A 19,967-nucleotide genomic window follows, 5' to 3' on the forward strand; every position below is an offset into this window, starting at 1 on the left:
CCAAGGTCCAGGGCAATACTGGAAATCTGATCCGGTTCAAGGATTCGGGTAATCCCATACTGCATGTGCCTTGGGTCTTACCCTGGTGGCCGAGACAGGCCATCCCAACACTTGGTGGCACACCAGTATCAACCTTGGCAGGATAAATCTCCCCAGACTTATCCAATGGCTGTGAACATTTAAAACTAACACGAGTCTCAATAAGTGTCCAGTTTTAGGGTCTTACACAGAATTATACCAAACAACATGAATCAAACATGCACTTTATTTATTTACACTAAATATCAAAAGTACATCACATCAGATTGAAGCTAAGGGCATACAAAACTGTCTAACACCTTTCTGCAACCCCATTTTGCTGAGGTTTATGAGGGCAAGTGCTCTGGTGGATAACCCCATGATTAGCAAAGTTTTCCTTTGCATGATCAGATCTAAGAACTTTGATCTTGGCATCAAACTGGTTTAGGATCATTTGGTGGAAGTTTTGGGTCAGGGCGGGAACCTCATCTCGTGAACGCATAAGATAAACCCAAGAAAACCGAGTATGGTCATCAACAAATAACAAATAATATCTGTACCCACCCATAGAAGGGATGTGATATGGCCCCCAAACATCAGTATGCACAATATCAAAAGAACGATTACTCCTTTTATTACTCAATGAATAAGATTTTCTACAATGTTTAGCAAACTCACAACTTTCACATTTCAACCGGGACAACTCAACAGACTCAAACAAAGTAGGAAACAGACTCTTTAAGGATCGAAAAGACAAATGACCCAATCGGTTATGCCAAAGCATAACTGGACTCACAATCTGAGAAACAAGTGACTTCTTATCCACTGACTCTTCCCGATGAGAACTCTCCTCGAGCAGATAGATCCCATTCGTCTCACGGCCAATCCCAGTCACCTTCGTCTCCAAGTCCTGAAAAACACATCGGTCAGGGAAGAAAGTTACTGAGCAGTTCATATGTTTGGTAATACTACTAACTGAAAGAAGGTTAGTATCAAGCTTAAGAACATGCAAGACAGAAGACAATGAGATAGTATCCGATAGCTTGATGTCACCTTTGCCAGAAATGGGGACAAGAGAAGCATCAGCAATAGATATTTTATCCCTACCAAAAGACAAATGATAAGTGGTAAACAATGAAGGCAAGCTAGTCATATGGTCGGATGCACCTGAATCTATTACCCAACAGGGTTCAGTAGTACCTGGAGCTGAGGCATGGTAGCCGATTTGGTTGGAACCCTATTCAGCACGTAAATTGCGGTCTCCAACGCATATCCCCAAAAGGATGTGGGCAATTCTGAACGTGTGATAAGTGACCGGACCAGGTCAAGCAATGTCCTATTCCTCCTCTCTGAAACACCGTTAAGCTGGGGTGTTGCAGGAGGAGCCAACTGTGAGATAATCCCATTGGCCTTCAAGTAGTCCCTGAATTCGTCAAAGAGATACTCGCCACCTCGATCCGATCGAAGGGCCTTTATTTCTCTCCCTAACTGTTTCTCGACCTCTTGTCTGAACTCTTAACTTTTCAAAGGATTTAGATTTATGTCTCATTAGGTACACGTAACCATATCGTGAGAAATCATCGGTAAAGGTGATGAAATACACGTGTTGATTGTGTATCCTAACACTCAGGCGACCACATACATCACTATGTATAAGGTCAAGTGTGTCTGTACATCTTTTAGGCTTACCGTTAAATGGCCGCTTTGTCATCTTGCCTCTAAGGCAAGGCTCACAAGTGGGAAGGTCTTCTACGGTTAGAAAACCCAAAGGATCATCCTTTACCAATCTTGTGATTTGGTCAATAACGATGTGGCCAAGTCGGTAATGCCACAGGCACGTGGGACTTACCATGTCACGAGTCCTTTTCTTGGGGATTTCGACCGACGTAGTTTCGGTTAGATTAGTTTCTAGAGAAGGATGTAGAACATAGGGACTGTTCTCCAGTTCCCCGCATGCGATGAATTTGTTGTTCCTTTTGATAGTAATAATATTACTAAAAGAGACAGTATATCCTTCCACACACAGTTTAGAAACAGAAATCAAATTTCTTCATAGATTTTGTACATAAAGACAATCTTTCAGTACAAGAATCCCTTCTCTAAAATTCAATTCTACAGTTCCTATTGTCGTAGCTGCAACACTTGCTGAAGTCCCCAAGTATAGTGTCACTTCTCCTTCACTCAGCCTTTTGCTTACTTTGAACCCCTGCAGTGAATTACATGCATGAGTGAAGCCCTAGAGTCAGCACACCAGGACACAGAAGTTACTAGAAAATTAGTTTCCATGACACAAGTTTCGGAAGTACCTTTCTTAAATTCCAGGTAGGTAGGACAATTCCTCTACCAGTGGCCGGCCTGCTTGCAGACGCGACAGGCATCGGATGCCTTGTCTTTCTTTTGTTTCTTAGATTTGGTGGTTTTCTTCTGAGGCTTTCTCTTTGCCTTCCTCTTCTTGCTAGATTTGCCAGATTCAATGAGCATGGCTATCGGCTTATCCTTCCTTATTAATTCCTCAGCTCTTTGCAACATATTGCTGAACTCTTGGACACTGACATTCAGCTTGTTCATATTATAATTCATAATGAATGGGTTGAAGGACGGAGACAGAGAGTTGAGAATAGCATCAATATGTGTAACCAGATCTAGCCCGGAACCAAGGGCCTCCAGCTCGTTTATGTAGCCCATCATCCGAAGACAATGGTCATTCACTTGCTGCCCCTTAGTCATCTACGCGGTCATGAACTATTTCAAGACCTTTTGTCGAGTAGAACGATTCTGCTCTTCGTATATAGTCTTCAGACTATCCAATATGCCTTCGATCTGATCGAACTGCCTCTATATCGGATTGCCCAAAGAGGCTATGATATAGCAGCGGGCCAGGGAGTTTTTATCCTCCCATTCTTGGTATTCTCTCCTTCGGGCCTTAGAAGCCCTGTCCCCCGGACGATCCGGAGCAGGATTTTTAGCCACCTTATCCAGTTTTTCTGAAGCTAGGACCAGCATAAGGTTTCTGTACCAGTCGGCATAATTGGGTCCCTTAAGCTTGTTGTCATGAAGCAACTTAGCAAATTGTCCGTTTGCCATATTCTGGTAAAACAGCAAAACGTTAGTCCACAACCTTTAGTTTTATTCATGTTACCTACATAGATATGGCTTTTAATCTATGTTCCATTTCCATTTGTTCATCTCTGAGATTTCCCTCTTATCTCAGTGACGAAGACGGCGAGATGTCTCTGGAAATGTGGGAAATCACATAGGGTGCACGGAGCCAACTGTTTCAGCTGCATAACCCCACCACCTTTCTACGACGGATCACATCCACTCATCGTATGAGTTTCCCTTTGGCCTTTGTCAGACAAGGTTCAAAGCCGTTTTCAGGTAAACCTTTCTGTCCAGTGAGTGCTCACACATCATGTTCAGGTTACGCCAAGGTACCGTGAGAGAGTTCCCATTTTCTGGTGAAGCCTCTCCCACTTAGGTTTATGACGCCTCTATCATCTTATGAAACACTCTGACAGACCCAACAGCAAATGGATAGCCCAATTTTATGGTGCATTTCCTCATTACTGAAGGACCCATCATCGTGCTCATGATGGAAGACCTTTAGAGAGTCCATCATATGGATCTACCTATCACATGCACTCATATCACCGGAGGGAACAAAATTACGCCCTAGTTCTAGTTTAGGTCAAACCAAAGTGGCTCCCACTGACTTTCATAAAGTCAGATTTCTAGTGGGCCTAAATCGGCTAGGGTTTCCGCACACTTCCCTTCTCAGGGTTGTGGGGCCCACCAAGCAAGGAGGGGTCATCCAATGACCTTATGGGACACCATGGCAATGATGTGCATTCAGCCATGGTGTGCGCAAGAGCCACTAACGAGTCATCATGGGCCAAGTGCTTATGGCCCATGGTAGCAACACATCAAACATCCACACATCACATGAAATGGAAGAATTGATCCAATCAATCACTAGCTGTAAAGCCCATTAATCAGCCCAACAAGACACAATATTAACAATTAATATCATCTAGGTATATGGGCTGAATGGCAGTTAGCAGTTCGGCCCATATAGCTTTTCTCACAAGAGAGGGCTTTTGTAGTTTTAACTCTTTAAAATTGGGCTTTACAGGTTGGGCCGAATTAATCCCTGCAATTGAACATCAGATTTGGGCCTGATAGTGTGAGAAAATTGGACTGAAAACAGTCCCCTTTCAAACCCTAGATTCGGTCCAAACAGATTTGGTCCAATCTAGTCCGAGATGGTCTGAAACTGATTTTCAATTCAAGAATTAATTCAGGAAAGATCTGAAATTAATATTTCTGATTTTTAGACAATCATAAATCTGATATGGATTGTTCCCACCACCTGTAAAATAGAGGTTAGTCACTAGGGTTGCAGTTTCATAAACTGCAAAACGCAGAATGCGATCCCTCCATCTGCAAATCTCCAGCGCCGCCATCTTCTTCAATCAAGAAAATAAAATAGAAATCCTATTTCTATTAATTAATTACATCCTTGATTGAATCCTATACATTCAGTCTAGAAAAATAAAAAAAAAATATTTTACTAACCGAATTGAATAGAAATTACAAAAGGAATGCGTAGACAATCTACGCCAACTCTGCACTTTGATCTCCAGGTACGAACAGTCCATTAAATCAAGAAATAAATCAAGAACCATTCTAAATAAATTTCAGATTTAAATAAAAATTAATTTCAGATCAATCACCCTCAACAAGAAACAGTTTCTTGAAATAAAACAGCAAACTACGCAATACCCGGATAGAACAGCTTCTACCGAATTGCGCAGGTTCAGATCTGAATTCTTGGTTCAAGATTCGAACCTGTGGCTCTGATACCATTGAAAGTGATGGTAGAATCCATCATATGGACGCCAAAACAGTTGCGGAATAGGTGGGCGAATTTCAAAAATTTTCTACCTGCCTTTCAACTGGGAATCGCATTCCCTAATTTTAGAATCAAGATTCAAGGATCCTACTTGAACCAGAACCGAATTAGATCTGAACCAAAAGTGAAGGGAGTAATTATACCTGATCCAGAGAAAAAATATCTTCCAAAGTTGGTGTTCACGCTCAAAGAAGGAACCAAGATCTGCTCCTGCTGAAGATGACACAGCAACTGTGTAACAGAACCAGCAGGGTGCATCCTACACACTAAATCCTTCACAAGAATCCTTTGGATGACAATGAGGACCAAACCGAATCAGCCTTTCAAGAAAGACTGATATCAAGAACTTTTCTTGATCTTTCTCTGACAGAGAAAACGAACTGTGACAGATGGTGGCGGCTGCAACAGGAGGAAACTGGAGAAGAAGGTGGCGAACTGCTTTTCTTCTCTAGGGTTTCTGAGATCCTATCTCACAAAACTGCAGGAGGTATCCTGTATCCCTAGGGTTCGAATTCTTGTTATTCCAATAGGGTTTCCTCCAATTGCTTAAAGATTAAGGAAAGATTTCCTGATCATATCAGGAGTTGCCCTTATCCAAATCAATATTTGGATTAGGACTCTTCTTAATTCTATCTGCAAATTAGATTAGCTTTTGGGCTCATCCTAATCTCAGATCCGCCCCTTAATAATGACTGATCAATTCAGCCCAGTTCGAAATGGTCTTTATGCCCAATAAGGTTATGTGCTCAAAAGTCTTCCAAACTGCTGCCCAGTTGGGCTTCTTTGTATGGCGTGGGACCCAAGCATTGATCTACACACCAGCCACATGGGTTCGGCCCAGCCTCTATTACAAGGCCTGTCTGAATTCATTGGAGAGCCCAATGAACCCCCTGAGCCCATCATATGGACCTTATGGGCCCAACACTTACACTAAGTGGTCCCTGGGCCAAGCCATCTTATAAAAACCCAGGGACTGTGGGCAGGTGCAAGATTAGCCCATCAGGTGTTATCCCAAATGGCCTTACACTTAACCTCTCAGCCCATAATGATCAAGCACTGGCCGACAAGAGAGGACCTCTCCCTCGACTGCAAGGAACAGTGTTGCACTCTCTACTTACATGGATCCTGGGAATTAAAACCATTTGCAAACAATTTTGAAACCATACTTAAATATATATCATATATATAAATTTTGCAAAACAAAATTCCAACGATTGAAATCAACTGCCGGCAGTTTGGTTTCCGTCAGAGAGAGTGCATCCCCGATCATTACCTTTGTCCGACAAAGGGGCTGATCCCGTCACTATGATCACCCACTCAGATGAATTCTCAAACTGTCCCAACATACCCAGGTTTTGATCCCCACTAAGGATCTCACTGATTGGCATATCAGAGACAGCCCAATCCGATACCTAGTGCAGTACCATAATCGGGTCTAGGGGTCAGGTGTAACTTTCCAGTTTTGCCCATCAATATCCAAGGTCTAGGGCAATACTGGAAATCTGGTCCGGTTCAAGGGTTCAAGTAATCCTACACTACATGTGCCTTGGATCTCACCCTAGCGGCTGAGACAAGCCACCCCAACAGTTGGCAGCACACCAATGTCAGCCTTGGTAGGATAAATCTCCCCAGACTTATCCAATGGCTGTGAACATTTAAAACCAACACAAGTCTCATTAAGTGTCCAGTTTTAGGGTTTTACACAGAAGTATACCACATAACATGAATCAAACATGTACTTCATTTATTTACATTAAATATCAAAAGCACATCAAAATTGATTGAAGCTAAGGGCATACAAAAACTGTCCAACACAAGGTCTAGGGCAATACTGGAATTCTGGTTTGGTTCAGGGTTTCAAGAAAACCCACACTTCATGTACCTCAGGTCTCACCTTGGCAGCTGAAACAAGCCACCCAAACCAACTTGGCGGCACATCAATGTCAGCCTTGGCTGGATAAATCTCCCCAGATCTATCCAACGGCTGTGAAGATTCTAAACTAACACAAGTCTCATATATGTCCAGTTTAAGGGTATTACACAGAAACACACCACAATAACATAAATCAAATATGTACTTTATTCATTTACATTAAATGTCATAATGTACATCATTCTTATTGGAGCTAAGGGCATACATTGTCTAACACACAGCCTCTTTTTTAACTCACAATACACCACCAACTCACAAACAGCCACAACTTAAGGCATCAAAGCTTCTTTTCCAACTCACAAAACCAACACCAACAAACAACCACAACTCAAGGCATCAAAGCCCATTTTCCAACTCACAAAACCACCACCAACAAACAACTACAACTTGAGGCATCAGAGCCTCTTTTCCAACTCACGAAATCACAAACAACCACAACTTGAGGCATCAAAGCTCCTTTTCCAACTCACCAACTCACAAACAAGCACAACTTGAGGCATCAAAGCCCCATTTCCAACCAACCACAACTTGAGGCATCAAAACCCCTTTTTCAACTCACAAAACCATCATCAACTCATGAGCAACCACAATTTGAGGCATCACAACCTCTTTTCCTACTCACCAACTCACAAGCAACCGCAACTTGAGGCATCAAAGCCCCTTTTTCCAACTCACTAACAACCAGAACTTGAGGCATCACAGCCTATTTTCCAACTCACAAAACCACCACCAACTCACAAACAACTGCAACCTAAGGCTAGTAGTCAACTACTACGAAATCTCTTCGTGTAGTAGTCGACTACTATCAGTATCCTGCTCCTAGTAGTTGACTACTACACAAAGAGATTTCGTAGTAGTCAACTACTACCTCAACTAAACATGAAATAGCATCAACTGGAACACCTTAACAGCTCATAAAATCACTTGTCACACCACTATTAAACTCTTCACAACAACCGGAGCACCTTTACAGCAACCCGAACACCTTCATAGCAACTGGAACACCTTCACCGCAACCTGAACACCTTCGCAACAACTGAAACACCTTCACAACAACTGGAACACCTGCTCTTATACCATGTCAAACCACATAAAGTAGCTCTGATACAATGTCAACCAACATAAAATAGAACAGAAACTCAAAGAGGAAACAAGCATAAGAAATAGAGAAACACCATGGTTTAACATGGTTTGGCTTGGTAACCTACATCCACAGGAGGAGAGGACACATATACACTATGAGAATAAGAGATACAACTCTCTCTCTCTCTCTCTTACTCTCTTACTCTCTTCCTCACTCCCTAATCTCACACAACCACTTGCTTAAATAAGCAAAAGAACGAAATACATCAAAGTTACACATAAGCCCCTTTTTCTAACATAAATACATATGGCATTCTATGCACATGACCAAACCATCTTCTTCAAGTATCCAAAACCGATTTTCTGGTGCCAACTTTGTTTTGCCTTTATTATGAAATATACATACACACCAGGATCATGAATGGCAAATAATTTTCTATAATTGTTCTTATTATTGATAATTTTCTTTACTTGATTAGAATCCATCAGCCACAACGCAAGTATTAGATGAGGAGGGTTGGCTATGTACTGGTGATATAGGTTGGATCGCTCCTAGCCATTCAATAGGACGAAGTCGCAATTGTGGAGGGGTGCTTGTCCTTGAAGGACGTGGCAAAGATACAATTGTTCTTGTCACAGGTATGTTTAGAAGCATAATAAATTATGATGCAATTGTGTGGTCCATTCTGGTTAAAACATCGGAGAAAAGGATCTAATCTAGTGGCCTTTTATTATAATGTTATCCTATTTTTACATCCACCATACTCATAAGATCAATTACTGAACCAATATGTTACCTAAAACACCTACACCTGATACAACACCAGTCCCCTTTGACATATTCCTAGAATCAGCACCTTGCTCTTTGACATATTTGATACACTCACAACATTCCAAACCACACCAGAAAAATTTATTCCAGAACTCCAAACTGAACCTGAACACCTGGAAATCCTAGAATACACTAAACAATTAACAGAGAATGTCCAGTGCTTAATGCAAGGGTAATAGCACCCATACACATATCATCAACTGGTTATGCCACATCTTTCCATATTTAGATCAATAAAACTGTCTCAAATAAAAACATCTACAGTGGCTGGACAGTAAATATGAGGCATAAAAACAACTGCTGAGACCTCAGTACTCATCCAAACAATGTAAAACCAAATGCGTATGATCCATGGAAGTCATAAGGATCAAGTATTAACAGCCTTGTTCAGCCAAGGAAAAAAACAGAACAACATCAACTAATAACTCAAAACCATAGTTTTCAAGGCGCCAAGGAAAGGCTACACGACAGGGGGGCTCCTTGTCGCCTAGTCACCTAGGCCAGTGCCTAGGTGATGGATTTTTTTTCAAGTTAAAAAACATACCTAAGGTTGTTCCCTAGGTTCCAATACCATATTTCCTTAATAATTATCTATAATTTTCATAAGAAAGGTACAAACTTCATGTTAAAGTATAGAAAATCAACATACTCATGAGAAGAAAAAGAAGAAAGAAAAGAAAATTCAAAAAAAAATAGAGGCTGAACCCCAATTTTTTTTGTAGGAAAAGAAGAAAAGAAAAGGTGCAAGAATAAGAAGAAGAATAAGAAGATGTGGAAGGAGAAAATGTGTTGATTAAACAAAATTTTAAGTTCTTCCTTATTGGTTCGGGTTTTGAAGTCTTTGAAGGTTCAATACAGCAATTAGCAATGTTTGTGTTGATTAAACCCTAACAAATAAGAAAATAATAAATAAATTAGTATACAAACACACAAAATGAATATTTTAGTTTAATAAGGTCTATTTTATAATTATAATCTCAAAATTAAAAATATAAAAGTATTTTATAATGCAACATACAAAACTGCTTGGTGATTAAGGCAAGCCTCCAAGGGTGCCTTGTCACCTTAACAACTATTCTCAAAACTGGTTTTTTTTCAAATTTAAAAAAAAAAAAAAATCTCACAAAAATTGCTCCTCCACACCAAAAAAAAAAAAAAATCTTGAATAATATACAGAGACCTAAAATCCTCTTCTACCAAACAGTACTGAGATCTAGCTCTGGAAGGTCTGGCATCCATACAGTTGCTGGCATTGGCATTGCTTCTGATGACATTAGTGATGAACACTATGGGCAACGAGGAAGAGACCTTCAACCTACTCAATCTTCTGTAGCAGCAATGGATCTGGGGTTCTAGTAAAGAAGAAAAGGAGAAGGACGAAAAAGGAAAAAGAATTGGAAAAAATGAGGGAATAGACTCGGTCCATTCCTAATCTTTATCAACTTAAGAAGTTGGCAGCAACCATAGTACTCTTAGTGTATCATATCACAGTAGTACACAATTACAGTTACATCTACCAACACATTCATATCAAAAAGGTTATTCCTCAATTGTTGTTTTTCATTGCCAAAATTCGCTAAAAGTCAATGGCTTATCAATACGATATTATAATTAATTTAATATTTAACATAAATCACTTGTATTTGAAACAAGTTTTGCATCTTTTGGTCAAATGCACGACTATAGAAGATTTCATGTTTTAAAATGCTACATATTGAAACTGTCACATTTTCATTTTTTCAACTTTATCCTTATGAGCTGAGTGGCACAGTTTATGTTGTTTTCCATCCATTACTTGTGCCATAAGCTGCATCAAAGGCCTTTACCATCAAGTCAAGTTGATTATTTGCAAAATCCAACTTTAAAAAATTAGGTGAAAATGTTGAACCATCAGAACTTGAGGAATCTGCTATTCGGAGTAGTCTAATTCAACAAATTGTTGTTATTGGCCAGGTAAATCTAAATGCCTCTTGTTTTCTCAACTATATTGCATTTTATCAATTCTTTTCCTAAATTTTTACTTTGGTATTTGTCTATCATTATGAATACCATTTTTATATCTTCTTTGCCTTGAGGTGATGTTAGTCATTTGCCTTGTACAGGATCAACGTCGTCTTGGAGCTTTAATAGTCCCAAATAAAGAAGAGATCTTAGAAGCAGCCAAAAAGAGGTCCATATTGGATGCTGATGCCTCTGAACTGAGTAAGGAGAAAATGATCACTCTTTTGCATGAGGAAGTAAGGACTTGGTAAGTTATCTTCTTTTAGATTTAAGTCATACTAAACAGCTTATTCATTCAAGGGTCATCTGATGACATCTAGATATGCTGACACAAAGGACCTGAATTCTAAACTTGTTTTAACCAATTCACCCACCCATAGACATTGGCTTGCATGCCTATCTCTGGAGGAAATGAGTGGATGTCCCCTCAAACATAAGCCCAAATCAACCACCCCCTCTAGCAACTATTACAAACATCACAATCCAAAATTTCAGGAGCATACACACCAAAATAAAAAATCCAGATAATACGAAGCCTACTAATCTTTCTCATTTATCAGCTCCATTTGTAGTTATTTTATAACAATAGAAGATAAATATGGACCCAACATCAACAGTAATCTAATTAAAACAAGCAAAAAATTCATTAGAAGAGAAAAGTATTACAAGAGATACAGTGATAAGACATCACTCAATAAAGAAATTCCAAAAAAAATCACCCACATTACACCCTCAAACATAAGACAAATCAACCACCCGCTCTAATAACTCTTACAAACATCACAGTCCAAAATTCCAGAAGCAAACACTCCAACAAATCAAAAATCCAGATAATGTGAATTCTACTAATCTTTCCTGTTTATCAGCCCTATTTCTAGTTCTTTTTTAACTAATGAAGATAAACATGGACCCAACATTGAAAGTAATCTAATTAAAACTTGAAAAAAAAAATTCTCACTCTATAGAACTGTCAACAAGATTCATACAACCTAACTATAGTCCTAATGAGAAGAAAGTAATACCTCAGTCAATTCATAGAATAAGTTGACTAAAATAGCATAAATAACCTAAAAAAATTATGGATGTGGAGTTGGGTATGAGTTGGAGTTGTTTGTCTAGGCCTAGGTTTTTGGGGTTTCATGGATCTCTATATTTCTATATCTTCATTGGGTTTTGATTCTTGGCTTGAGCTGCAAAGCTCAAACTCTTGGGTTGAGCTGTGTTATCCAGAAGAGAAGTAGAAAGAAAGGAAGAGAGAAGAGAAAAGAGAGCAGAAGGAGAGAGATTTGGAGTCGCTCAAAAGAGGCTGGCGGCACCAGCTTTTTATTATTTATACTAGGGCGACACAACTCAAAATAAAAGGTGCTGAAAGTACCAAAGTACCCCTGCGGTACTAAACTTACAGAGTAACAACCTTTCAAGACTCCTCCTCAGGTTGGGACATAGATATCAATCATGCCCAACTTGTCACATAAATCGTAATGTCACAAGTGATGTAACCCTTTTGTGAAGATGTCTGCAAGTTGGTCTTCAAAACTGACATAGGGAGTACACACTTCCCCTGTGGCAATCTTCTCTCTGATGAAATGTTTGTCAATTTCAATATGCTTAGTTCTATCATGCAGCACAGGATTAGTAGCGATGTTTATGGTTGCTTTGTTATCACAATAAAGAGTCATAGGTCTATCAACTAGAAATCCCAACTCAACAAATTTTTCAGCCACTCCATGAGACATTGCCCGATATTCAGCTTCAGCACTAGACCTAGCTACCACATTCTGCTTTTTGCTTCTCCAGGTAACTAGGTTCCCTCCTATAAAGGTACAATAGCCACTGGTTGACTTCCGGTCATTCAATGATCTTGCCCAATCTGCGTCAGTATACACTTGAACTTTCAAATGCCCGTGCTTTTGAAACAACAAGCCTACACCTGGGAACTTCTTAAGATATCTGACAACTCTTTCTGCTGCTTCAAGGTGGGTAGTCTTAAGGGCATGCATGAACTGGCTAAGAACACCCATTGCATAAGCGATGTCTGGTCGAGTCATGGAAAGATATAGCAGTCTTCCTACAAGTCTCTGAAACTATTTCACATCCTCAATGGGTTCACCTGGACAGTCTCCTAATTTGTGGAATTTGTGGTTAGGATCAATAGGGGAATCAACAGGCTTCACTCCCAATGTTCCTGTATCTTAGAGTAGATCTAGGACATACTTTCTTTGGGAAATGAATATACCCTTTGTGAGTGGGCAACTTCAATCCCAATGAAGTACCTTAGAGGACCTAGATCCTTCACTTCAAACTGGGTACAAGGAAACTCTTCAACTTTTGAATTTCATCATTCCAATCACTAGTGATAACTATATCATCAACATATACTATCAGTGTTGCAATCTTTCCTTCCCCTCTTTTCATAAACAGTGTGTGATCAGATTAACCCTGGTTGTATCCTCTTTGCTGAACTGCTACGTGGAACCTATTGAACCAGGCTCTCGGTGATTGTTTCAAACCATATAATGATTTTTTTAACCTGCACACTTTTTATTCATTACTTTGAGCCCGAAAACTAGGGGGTTGCACCATGTATACTTCCTCTTCAAGGTCATCATTTAAGAACGCATTCTTGATGTTAAGTTAATGAAGGTCCCAGTCAAGATTAGCAGCTAAAGAGAAAAGAACTCTAATGGAGTTCATCTTAGCAATGGGTGCAAAAGTTTCTGCAAACTCCACTCCATACACTTGTGTAAACCCCTTTTCCACTAAACGAGCTTTATACCGCTCCACTGTGCCATCAGCCCTTTGTTTTACTGTGAAAACCCATTGACACCCAACTGGTTCCTTCCCCTCAGGAAGATCTACATGTTACCATGTGCCATTTTTATGTAAAGCATTAATCTCTTCCTTCACAACTGTGAGTAAATCCTAGTAGTTTCTAGGTCAAAGTAGGGAAGAAGAAAGAAGAAAGAAAAGAGAAAGAAAAATGAGTGAAGAAGAGTATTCGGCCAGACTAGAAGAGAGAATGTAAAATCACACCTCTCCTAGCCAACCCACTTGAATTTATTCAAAAAACTTAGAGTTACAAGAAATACTATTTTGTCCCTTATAGAAGATGGGACACATAACTTAAACTCAGATACAATAGACCTTTCTCTTTCAAGAAGATAAACCAAAATGACCAAAATACCCCTGACTAGAGCATTCTAACACTCCCCCTCAAGCTAGAGAGTATATATCATATAGTCCCAGCTTGTTACAAATGTAATCTATTCTTCCCCGACACAATCCCTTTGTGAAGAGATCTGCCCACTGATTTCCTGAGCTCACATGAGATGTAGTTATTACCCCACTTATCACTTTCTCTCTCACAAAGTGACAATCCACCTCAGTATGTTTAGTTTTTTCATGGAAGACGGGATTGGATGAGATGTGAACAGCAGCTTAGTTATCACAGTATAGTTTCATGGGTTTGTCAATTGAGAATCCCATCTCCTGAAGCAAGTTCTTCAGCCATACTAGTTCACATGTGGTATGGGCCATAGCCCTGTACTCTGCTTCTTCACTACTTCTTGCCACCACCGTTTACTTCTTACTCTTCCAAGTTACAAGATTGCCACCCAGGAAGGTACAATACCCTATGGTTGATCTCCTATCTGATATAGAGCCAGCCCAGTCAACATCTGTGTTCCTAACAATTCTCAGAACAACTTCCCAGTGAGGAACCCGGGGATGTTGCATAAACTAACTCACCACACTCACAGCAAATGATATATCTGGTCGGGTAATGGTCAGGTAGTTCAACTTTCCCACAACCTTTTGTATCTTCCAGGATCATCAAACTCTTCACCTGCATCCACACTCAACTTGGCATTGAGTTCCATAGGAGTCTCAGCTGATTTAGCACCTAACAACCCTATTTCTTCAAGTAGATCAAGAACATATTTTCTTTGACATAGGTTGATCCCCTATTTTGACCTCGCAACCTCTATTCCTAGGAAATACTTCAGCTTCCCCAGATCTTTCGTATTTGAAGTGGTCCTGTAAGAATTTCTTCAGCCTGTCAATTCCATTCTTGTCACTTCTAGTTATGACAATATCATCCACATACAAGACTAGCAAGATTTTCCCATCCTTTGAGTTATAGCTGAACACAGAATGATCAACCTGACACTGTTTCATCCCAAAGGCCTTTACCACTTCACTGAACCTGCCAAACCATGCACGTGGAGATTGTTTCAGTCCATAGATTGCCTTTTTGAGCTTATACACATTACCAGTCTCCCCCTGAGCAACAAACCATGGTGGTTGCTCCATATACACCTCCTCAACAAGATCACCATGTAGGAAGGCATTTTTTATGTCAAGTTGTACGAGAGGCCAATCATACATAGCAGCTAATGAAATCGACACCCGAACTGAACCAATTTTAGCCACAGGAGATAATGTCTCCATATAGTCCACACCATATAACTGAGAATAGCCCTTGGCCACTAACCTTGCCTTCAATCGTTCCACACTGCCATCAGGAAGATACTTCACTGTATAGACCCATTTACACCCAACAGTGTGCTTACCAAGAGGAAGAGCGGTGAGTTCCCACGTGTGATTATGTTGTAGAGCAAAGAGTTCTTCTTTCATGGCTTGCCGCCACCCTGGGGAGGTAAGGGCTTCCTGTACAGTCTTGGGAATGGGAACAGATGAGAGTAATGATATAAACTTGCAATGAGAAGCAGAAAGGTGAGTAGTGGAAACATAGTCTGAAATGGGATGAGAAGTACAAGTACGTTTACCTTTCCGTAGAGCAATAGGGAGATCAAGATCTGAGGGAGAAGAAGATCTGTCGACAGGTGCTGAAGTGGAGGAGGGGCCGAAGCACTTCTGCGGGTATACACTTGAGTAATTTGCGGCCTCTCAGTAGTAACAGGCATATGATGTGCATCTGCAGTAGGAATGGGAGCTACGAGAAGAGTGTCCACAACCGGTACAGGAAGAGGAACCACAGAGGGAGAAGAAGAGACCCCGGCATCTGAGAAAAATGGAACTGATTCAAAGAAGGTGACATCAGAGCACACAAACGATTTATGAGATTTTGGGTTATAACACTTATACCCTTTCTGAGTTCTCGAGTAGCCAAGAAAGATACACTTCGTAGCTCGAGCATCTAACTTGTCTACTCCAGTCCCCAAGTGTTGAACAAAACAAACACAGCCAAAGACTCTTGGGGTGAGAGGAAATGGAGACAAAGTGGGAAACAACACGGAGAAAGGGGATTGACTTCCAAGGATTGACATGGGCATCTGATTTATCAGAAAAACAGGATGTAAAACAGCATCACTCCATAAATGCTTTGAGACATTCATATTGATCATCAAGGACCGAGCAGTTTCAAGAAGATGTCTATTTTTCCGTTCAGCTACACCGTTTTGTTGCGGGGTGTAGGCACAAGAAGTTTGATGAATTATCCCATGATGTTCTAGGTATTGCTGAAATGGTGAGGAGTTGTATTCTTTGGCATTATCGGAGCGAAGTATTTTCATATGAACACCAAATTGAGTGCGTATTTCAGCATGAAATTTTTGAAAAATAGAGAACAATTCACTACGGTCTTTCATAAGATAATCCATGTCATCCTTGAAAAGTCATCAACAATGATTACAAAATACTTATACCCATTGTATGACACCACTTTAACTGGACCCCACACATCAGAATGAACTAAAGCAAAAGGACTTGAGACACGTCTATCAATTCTTGGACTAAATGAGACTCAATGATGTTTTCCCAACTGACATGACTCACAATCTAATGATGAAAGATGACTCAAGGAAGGAACCAGCAACTTCAAAGCCTTGAGAGAGGGATGACCAAGTCTGCAATGCCATTGGAGAGGAGTAAGAGACGACTGAAAAGCCACTAGGGGGCCACCACCATCAAGGTAATACAAACCACCTGCTTCATGCCCTCCACCAATCTTCCTCCCCGTCTTGAGATCCTGAAACACACAAGAAGAAGGATAGAAGGTTACAGAACAAGTAAGGGACTTGGTTAATCTGCTAACAGACATAAAGTTAAAAGGGAACTTAGGGACATATAAAACAGATGCTAAAGACAAGGAGGAGAGATCAACATCACCAACACCACAGATAGGAGATGTAGAACCATTAGCAAGTGTAACTGTTTGAGATGTGGAGGAGCGAGAAAGGGAAGAAAATACATCGAGTCCCAGACATATGGTCCAAGGCTCTGGAGTCAATGATCCAGGGTGAGGCTTTAGAAGCTAAGCAAGCCATACCTGAATGGGCAACTGTAGCGGTGTTCTGCTGAGATGTTTGAAGGAACTGCTCATATACTGCACATGGTACACTCACCATTTCCTGCCCAGAAGCACAAGCAGATGTGGAGGGGGTTGGGTCAGTTTGCGGGCTTTCAGTAATTATGCTACTACTCTTAGACGTAGCATGGTGAGCCCAAGTGTTGGGTGGACCACACAAATCATAGCAGAAATTAATTGTATGTCCCTCTAAGCCACAATGTGTACACTTTCTCTGAGCATTACTCCTTCATTTTCCACGGCCTCCCCCTGACTCTCGGCCTCCAGTCCGACCGCTAGCCCGGTTAAACATGTGCCCACCACAGTTGCTTGGAGGTCCACTGCTGCCACCACCACTTCTACTTCCACGACCACTCCCTTTAGTCACTACCAAACCAGATATATCAAAGAAGGAAGAATGTTCTACCGGCTCAATGGATGTCCTCTTAAGACAGGCAAAATCTTCTTCAAGTGAGGGGAGAGTGGATCCCCCCAATATTTGTGCTCTGACAGGCTCATACTCAGCCTTCAAGCCCACAAAAACCTAGTCACATCAAGTTGTTCACGTTGTTGTTGTTGGATCTGGACATCTGATGTTAGAGGGTGATACACATTGAGCTCATTGCGGATGTTCCTCAAACTTGCAAAGTACTCTTCTAAGCTTTGACTCCCTTGCTTCAAATTGAAGTACTCTTGCTACAACTGATAAACCCTAGTTATGTTGTCTTGTCCAGAGTACAACTTCTTAGCATGATCCCATATTTCTTTGGTTGTATCTAGTAACATGAAGTTCACACTAATCTTTGGTTCCATGCTGCTCCAAAGCCACGTCATTATCTGTACATCTTCTTGTTCCCAGTCACTGAACCCAGGGGAATCAGAGGGAGGTTTCTCCTCTCTCACATGTTTCACTTTCCTCTTGGCCTTCAAGAACACCTCCACGGATTTTGCCCATGGTACATAATTCTCACCATTCAACTTGATGGATGTCATTTGAACACTTAGATAATCTGGAAAAGGCATGATGCATGTTTTGTTGTCATTCCCATCTGCAAATGAAGCCATCTTAATTATTTCACCTTCAAATATACACCACAACCTCACACACTTCACAAGACTTATCTCACTTCTGATACCACCAACTCCAACTTCTTCAACTGCACATTACACACTACACACTAAGGCTGAAATCATTCAGTCAACACATCAAACACCTTGACTGCACACTACAGGACCATTTACCATCAACACGCCAAGGCTGAAATCACTCAATCATTTCATCGAACACTTGTTCTTCATACTGCACAACTGATTACATGCAAGGTCTAGGAGTTCACTTTTAACCATTTAGAATCATAGATATGTCAGCCACCACGACGCAACCACCACCACGCCACTGTTGTCGTGGACTTCAGCAGTCTACGACTCTTCTTTCAGCACACATATGAGCAAGAAAAAAAAGAACATGACTGATATGCGTATCAGTCTCACCAAGCTCCACAACAACTAACTTTTGAAGCACAAAATAGCATTCACAGTCCATTATTTGAGCACACGACAACAATGTTCATACCTGTCTACGTTCAGCCCTCTTCGTACACTGAATAGAGGGTCTAGTGTACCACTTCAACGACCACCACAGCACCGGCCAGAGGCATTCTCACCTTCAGGCCCTCAAAACGACAACTCCTTTTTCAGCCCTTTATCGAATCTCCAATCAGATCAGCTGAATGATGAAAACTACTGTGAAGCTGGCGGCGAACCCAGGAAGAGGACAGCAGCAAGAAGAGAGAACACGAGACCTTATCACTTTTGTTAGCATAGGGGTATTTCTGTCTTTATACCTTGGTTGATGTTGATGATTTGTAGTGTTGTATTGGAACATGTGCTCTTAACTTAAGGGCACATAGGTCTTTTCAGTCTTGTTTTAATAATAATATAAATACTTACTAGCCGACTGGGAGAAGTAATGTTGACTCTGTTAGTTCGAACCAGAATTCTCTCTTCTCTCTTTCTCTCTCTCTCTTTCTCTATCACCTTTTCTTCTTCTACATAACTGAACTCAGTCAGGCCGAACTCTAAGGCAGACCTGAATTTTAACATGGTATCAGAGCAGGTTAAATCTGCCTAGATTTCTGCTTGCCTAGGGTTCATTCTCTGCGCACCCTATCTAGGGTTTTCCTCTTTTTTTTCTGTGTTCGATTGGAGATAAGGGAAAGGGCTGAAAAGGAGTGATCGCCCTCTTCCCTTGGGGGTCTCTATGCCTCCAGTCAGGTCGTATGTGGTCGGTTGCTGTGATTTCTGAGATCGCCTTCTCCTAGTAGAGGAAGAATAGAGGGCCGAACTGTGTGGGGAGTGGCTGTTGTGTGTGGCGGTTGTGTGTGAAGCGGCTGTTGTGTGTGGACTGCTCTCCTGCTCGTATGGGTGTTACTTTAGCGATAAGGTAAGAGATTTCAGTGCATGATATCTGTTATGGATTAAATAGGTGTGTTTCAGACCATATGCTAGGGTTTCGGCCAATAAGTGTTAGGGTTTATGCTGGTTTCTTTGTGTTTTTTGAAGGAAGAGAGATATGATCATATAGTGTTGAGATTTCAGGTAGTTGTAGGAGTAGGGTTTGTGGTGTGAGCACACTTTTCAGCAAACAACAAGTGCTGAAATCAGAGTGACAGGTGTGATCTAGGGTTTGTGGTGTAAAGAGCACACATTCCAGCAACAATTAGTGTTGCAATCAATGTGACAGGTGTGACCTAGTGGTGTGTAGTGTGCAAATCTCAGTGATAATAGAATTCAGCAAGTGTGCAGAATTGGTGATAACATAATGGGAGACAATAATGATTATAAACCTAGTGTGATGGTGCCTACAAACTACCTGAATGTT

The 19,967-nt window shown here is 40.8% G+C and overlaps 1 protein-coding gene across 6 annotated transcripts in view; it reads left to right on the forward strand.

Annotated features, from left to right (window-relative positions):
• Window positions 1-19,967, forward strand: part of LOC104590423 (putative acyl-activating enzyme 16, chloroplastic) — a 120,105-nt gene that overhangs the window by 87,854 nt on the left and 12,284 nt on the right. For 3 of the 6 annotated variants that reach the window (XM_088896643.1, XM_088896644.1, XM_010249090.2), the window contains exons 14-16: window positions 8,426-8,585; window positions 10,652-10,731; window positions 10,881-11,026. In XM_088896643.1, the coding sequence (XP_088752769.1) occupies window positions 8,426-8,585; window positions 10,652-10,731; window positions 10,881-11,026 (386 nt within the window). The remainder of the gene's footprint in view (window positions 1-8,425; window positions 8,586-10,651; window positions 10,732-10,880; window positions 11,027-19,967) is intronic. The other 3 variants (XR_016081371.1, XR_016081372.1, XR_016081370.1) reach the window with 1 other exon arrangement.

Source organism: Nelumbo nucifera, chromosome 1 (assembly GCF_055504915.1).
Source record: "Nelumbo nucifera cultivar China Antique chromosome 1, China Antique-T2T, whole genome shotgun sequence".
NCBI lineage: Eukaryota > Viridiplantae > Streptophyta > Magnoliopsida > Proteales > Nelumbonaceae > Nelumbo > Nelumbo nucifera.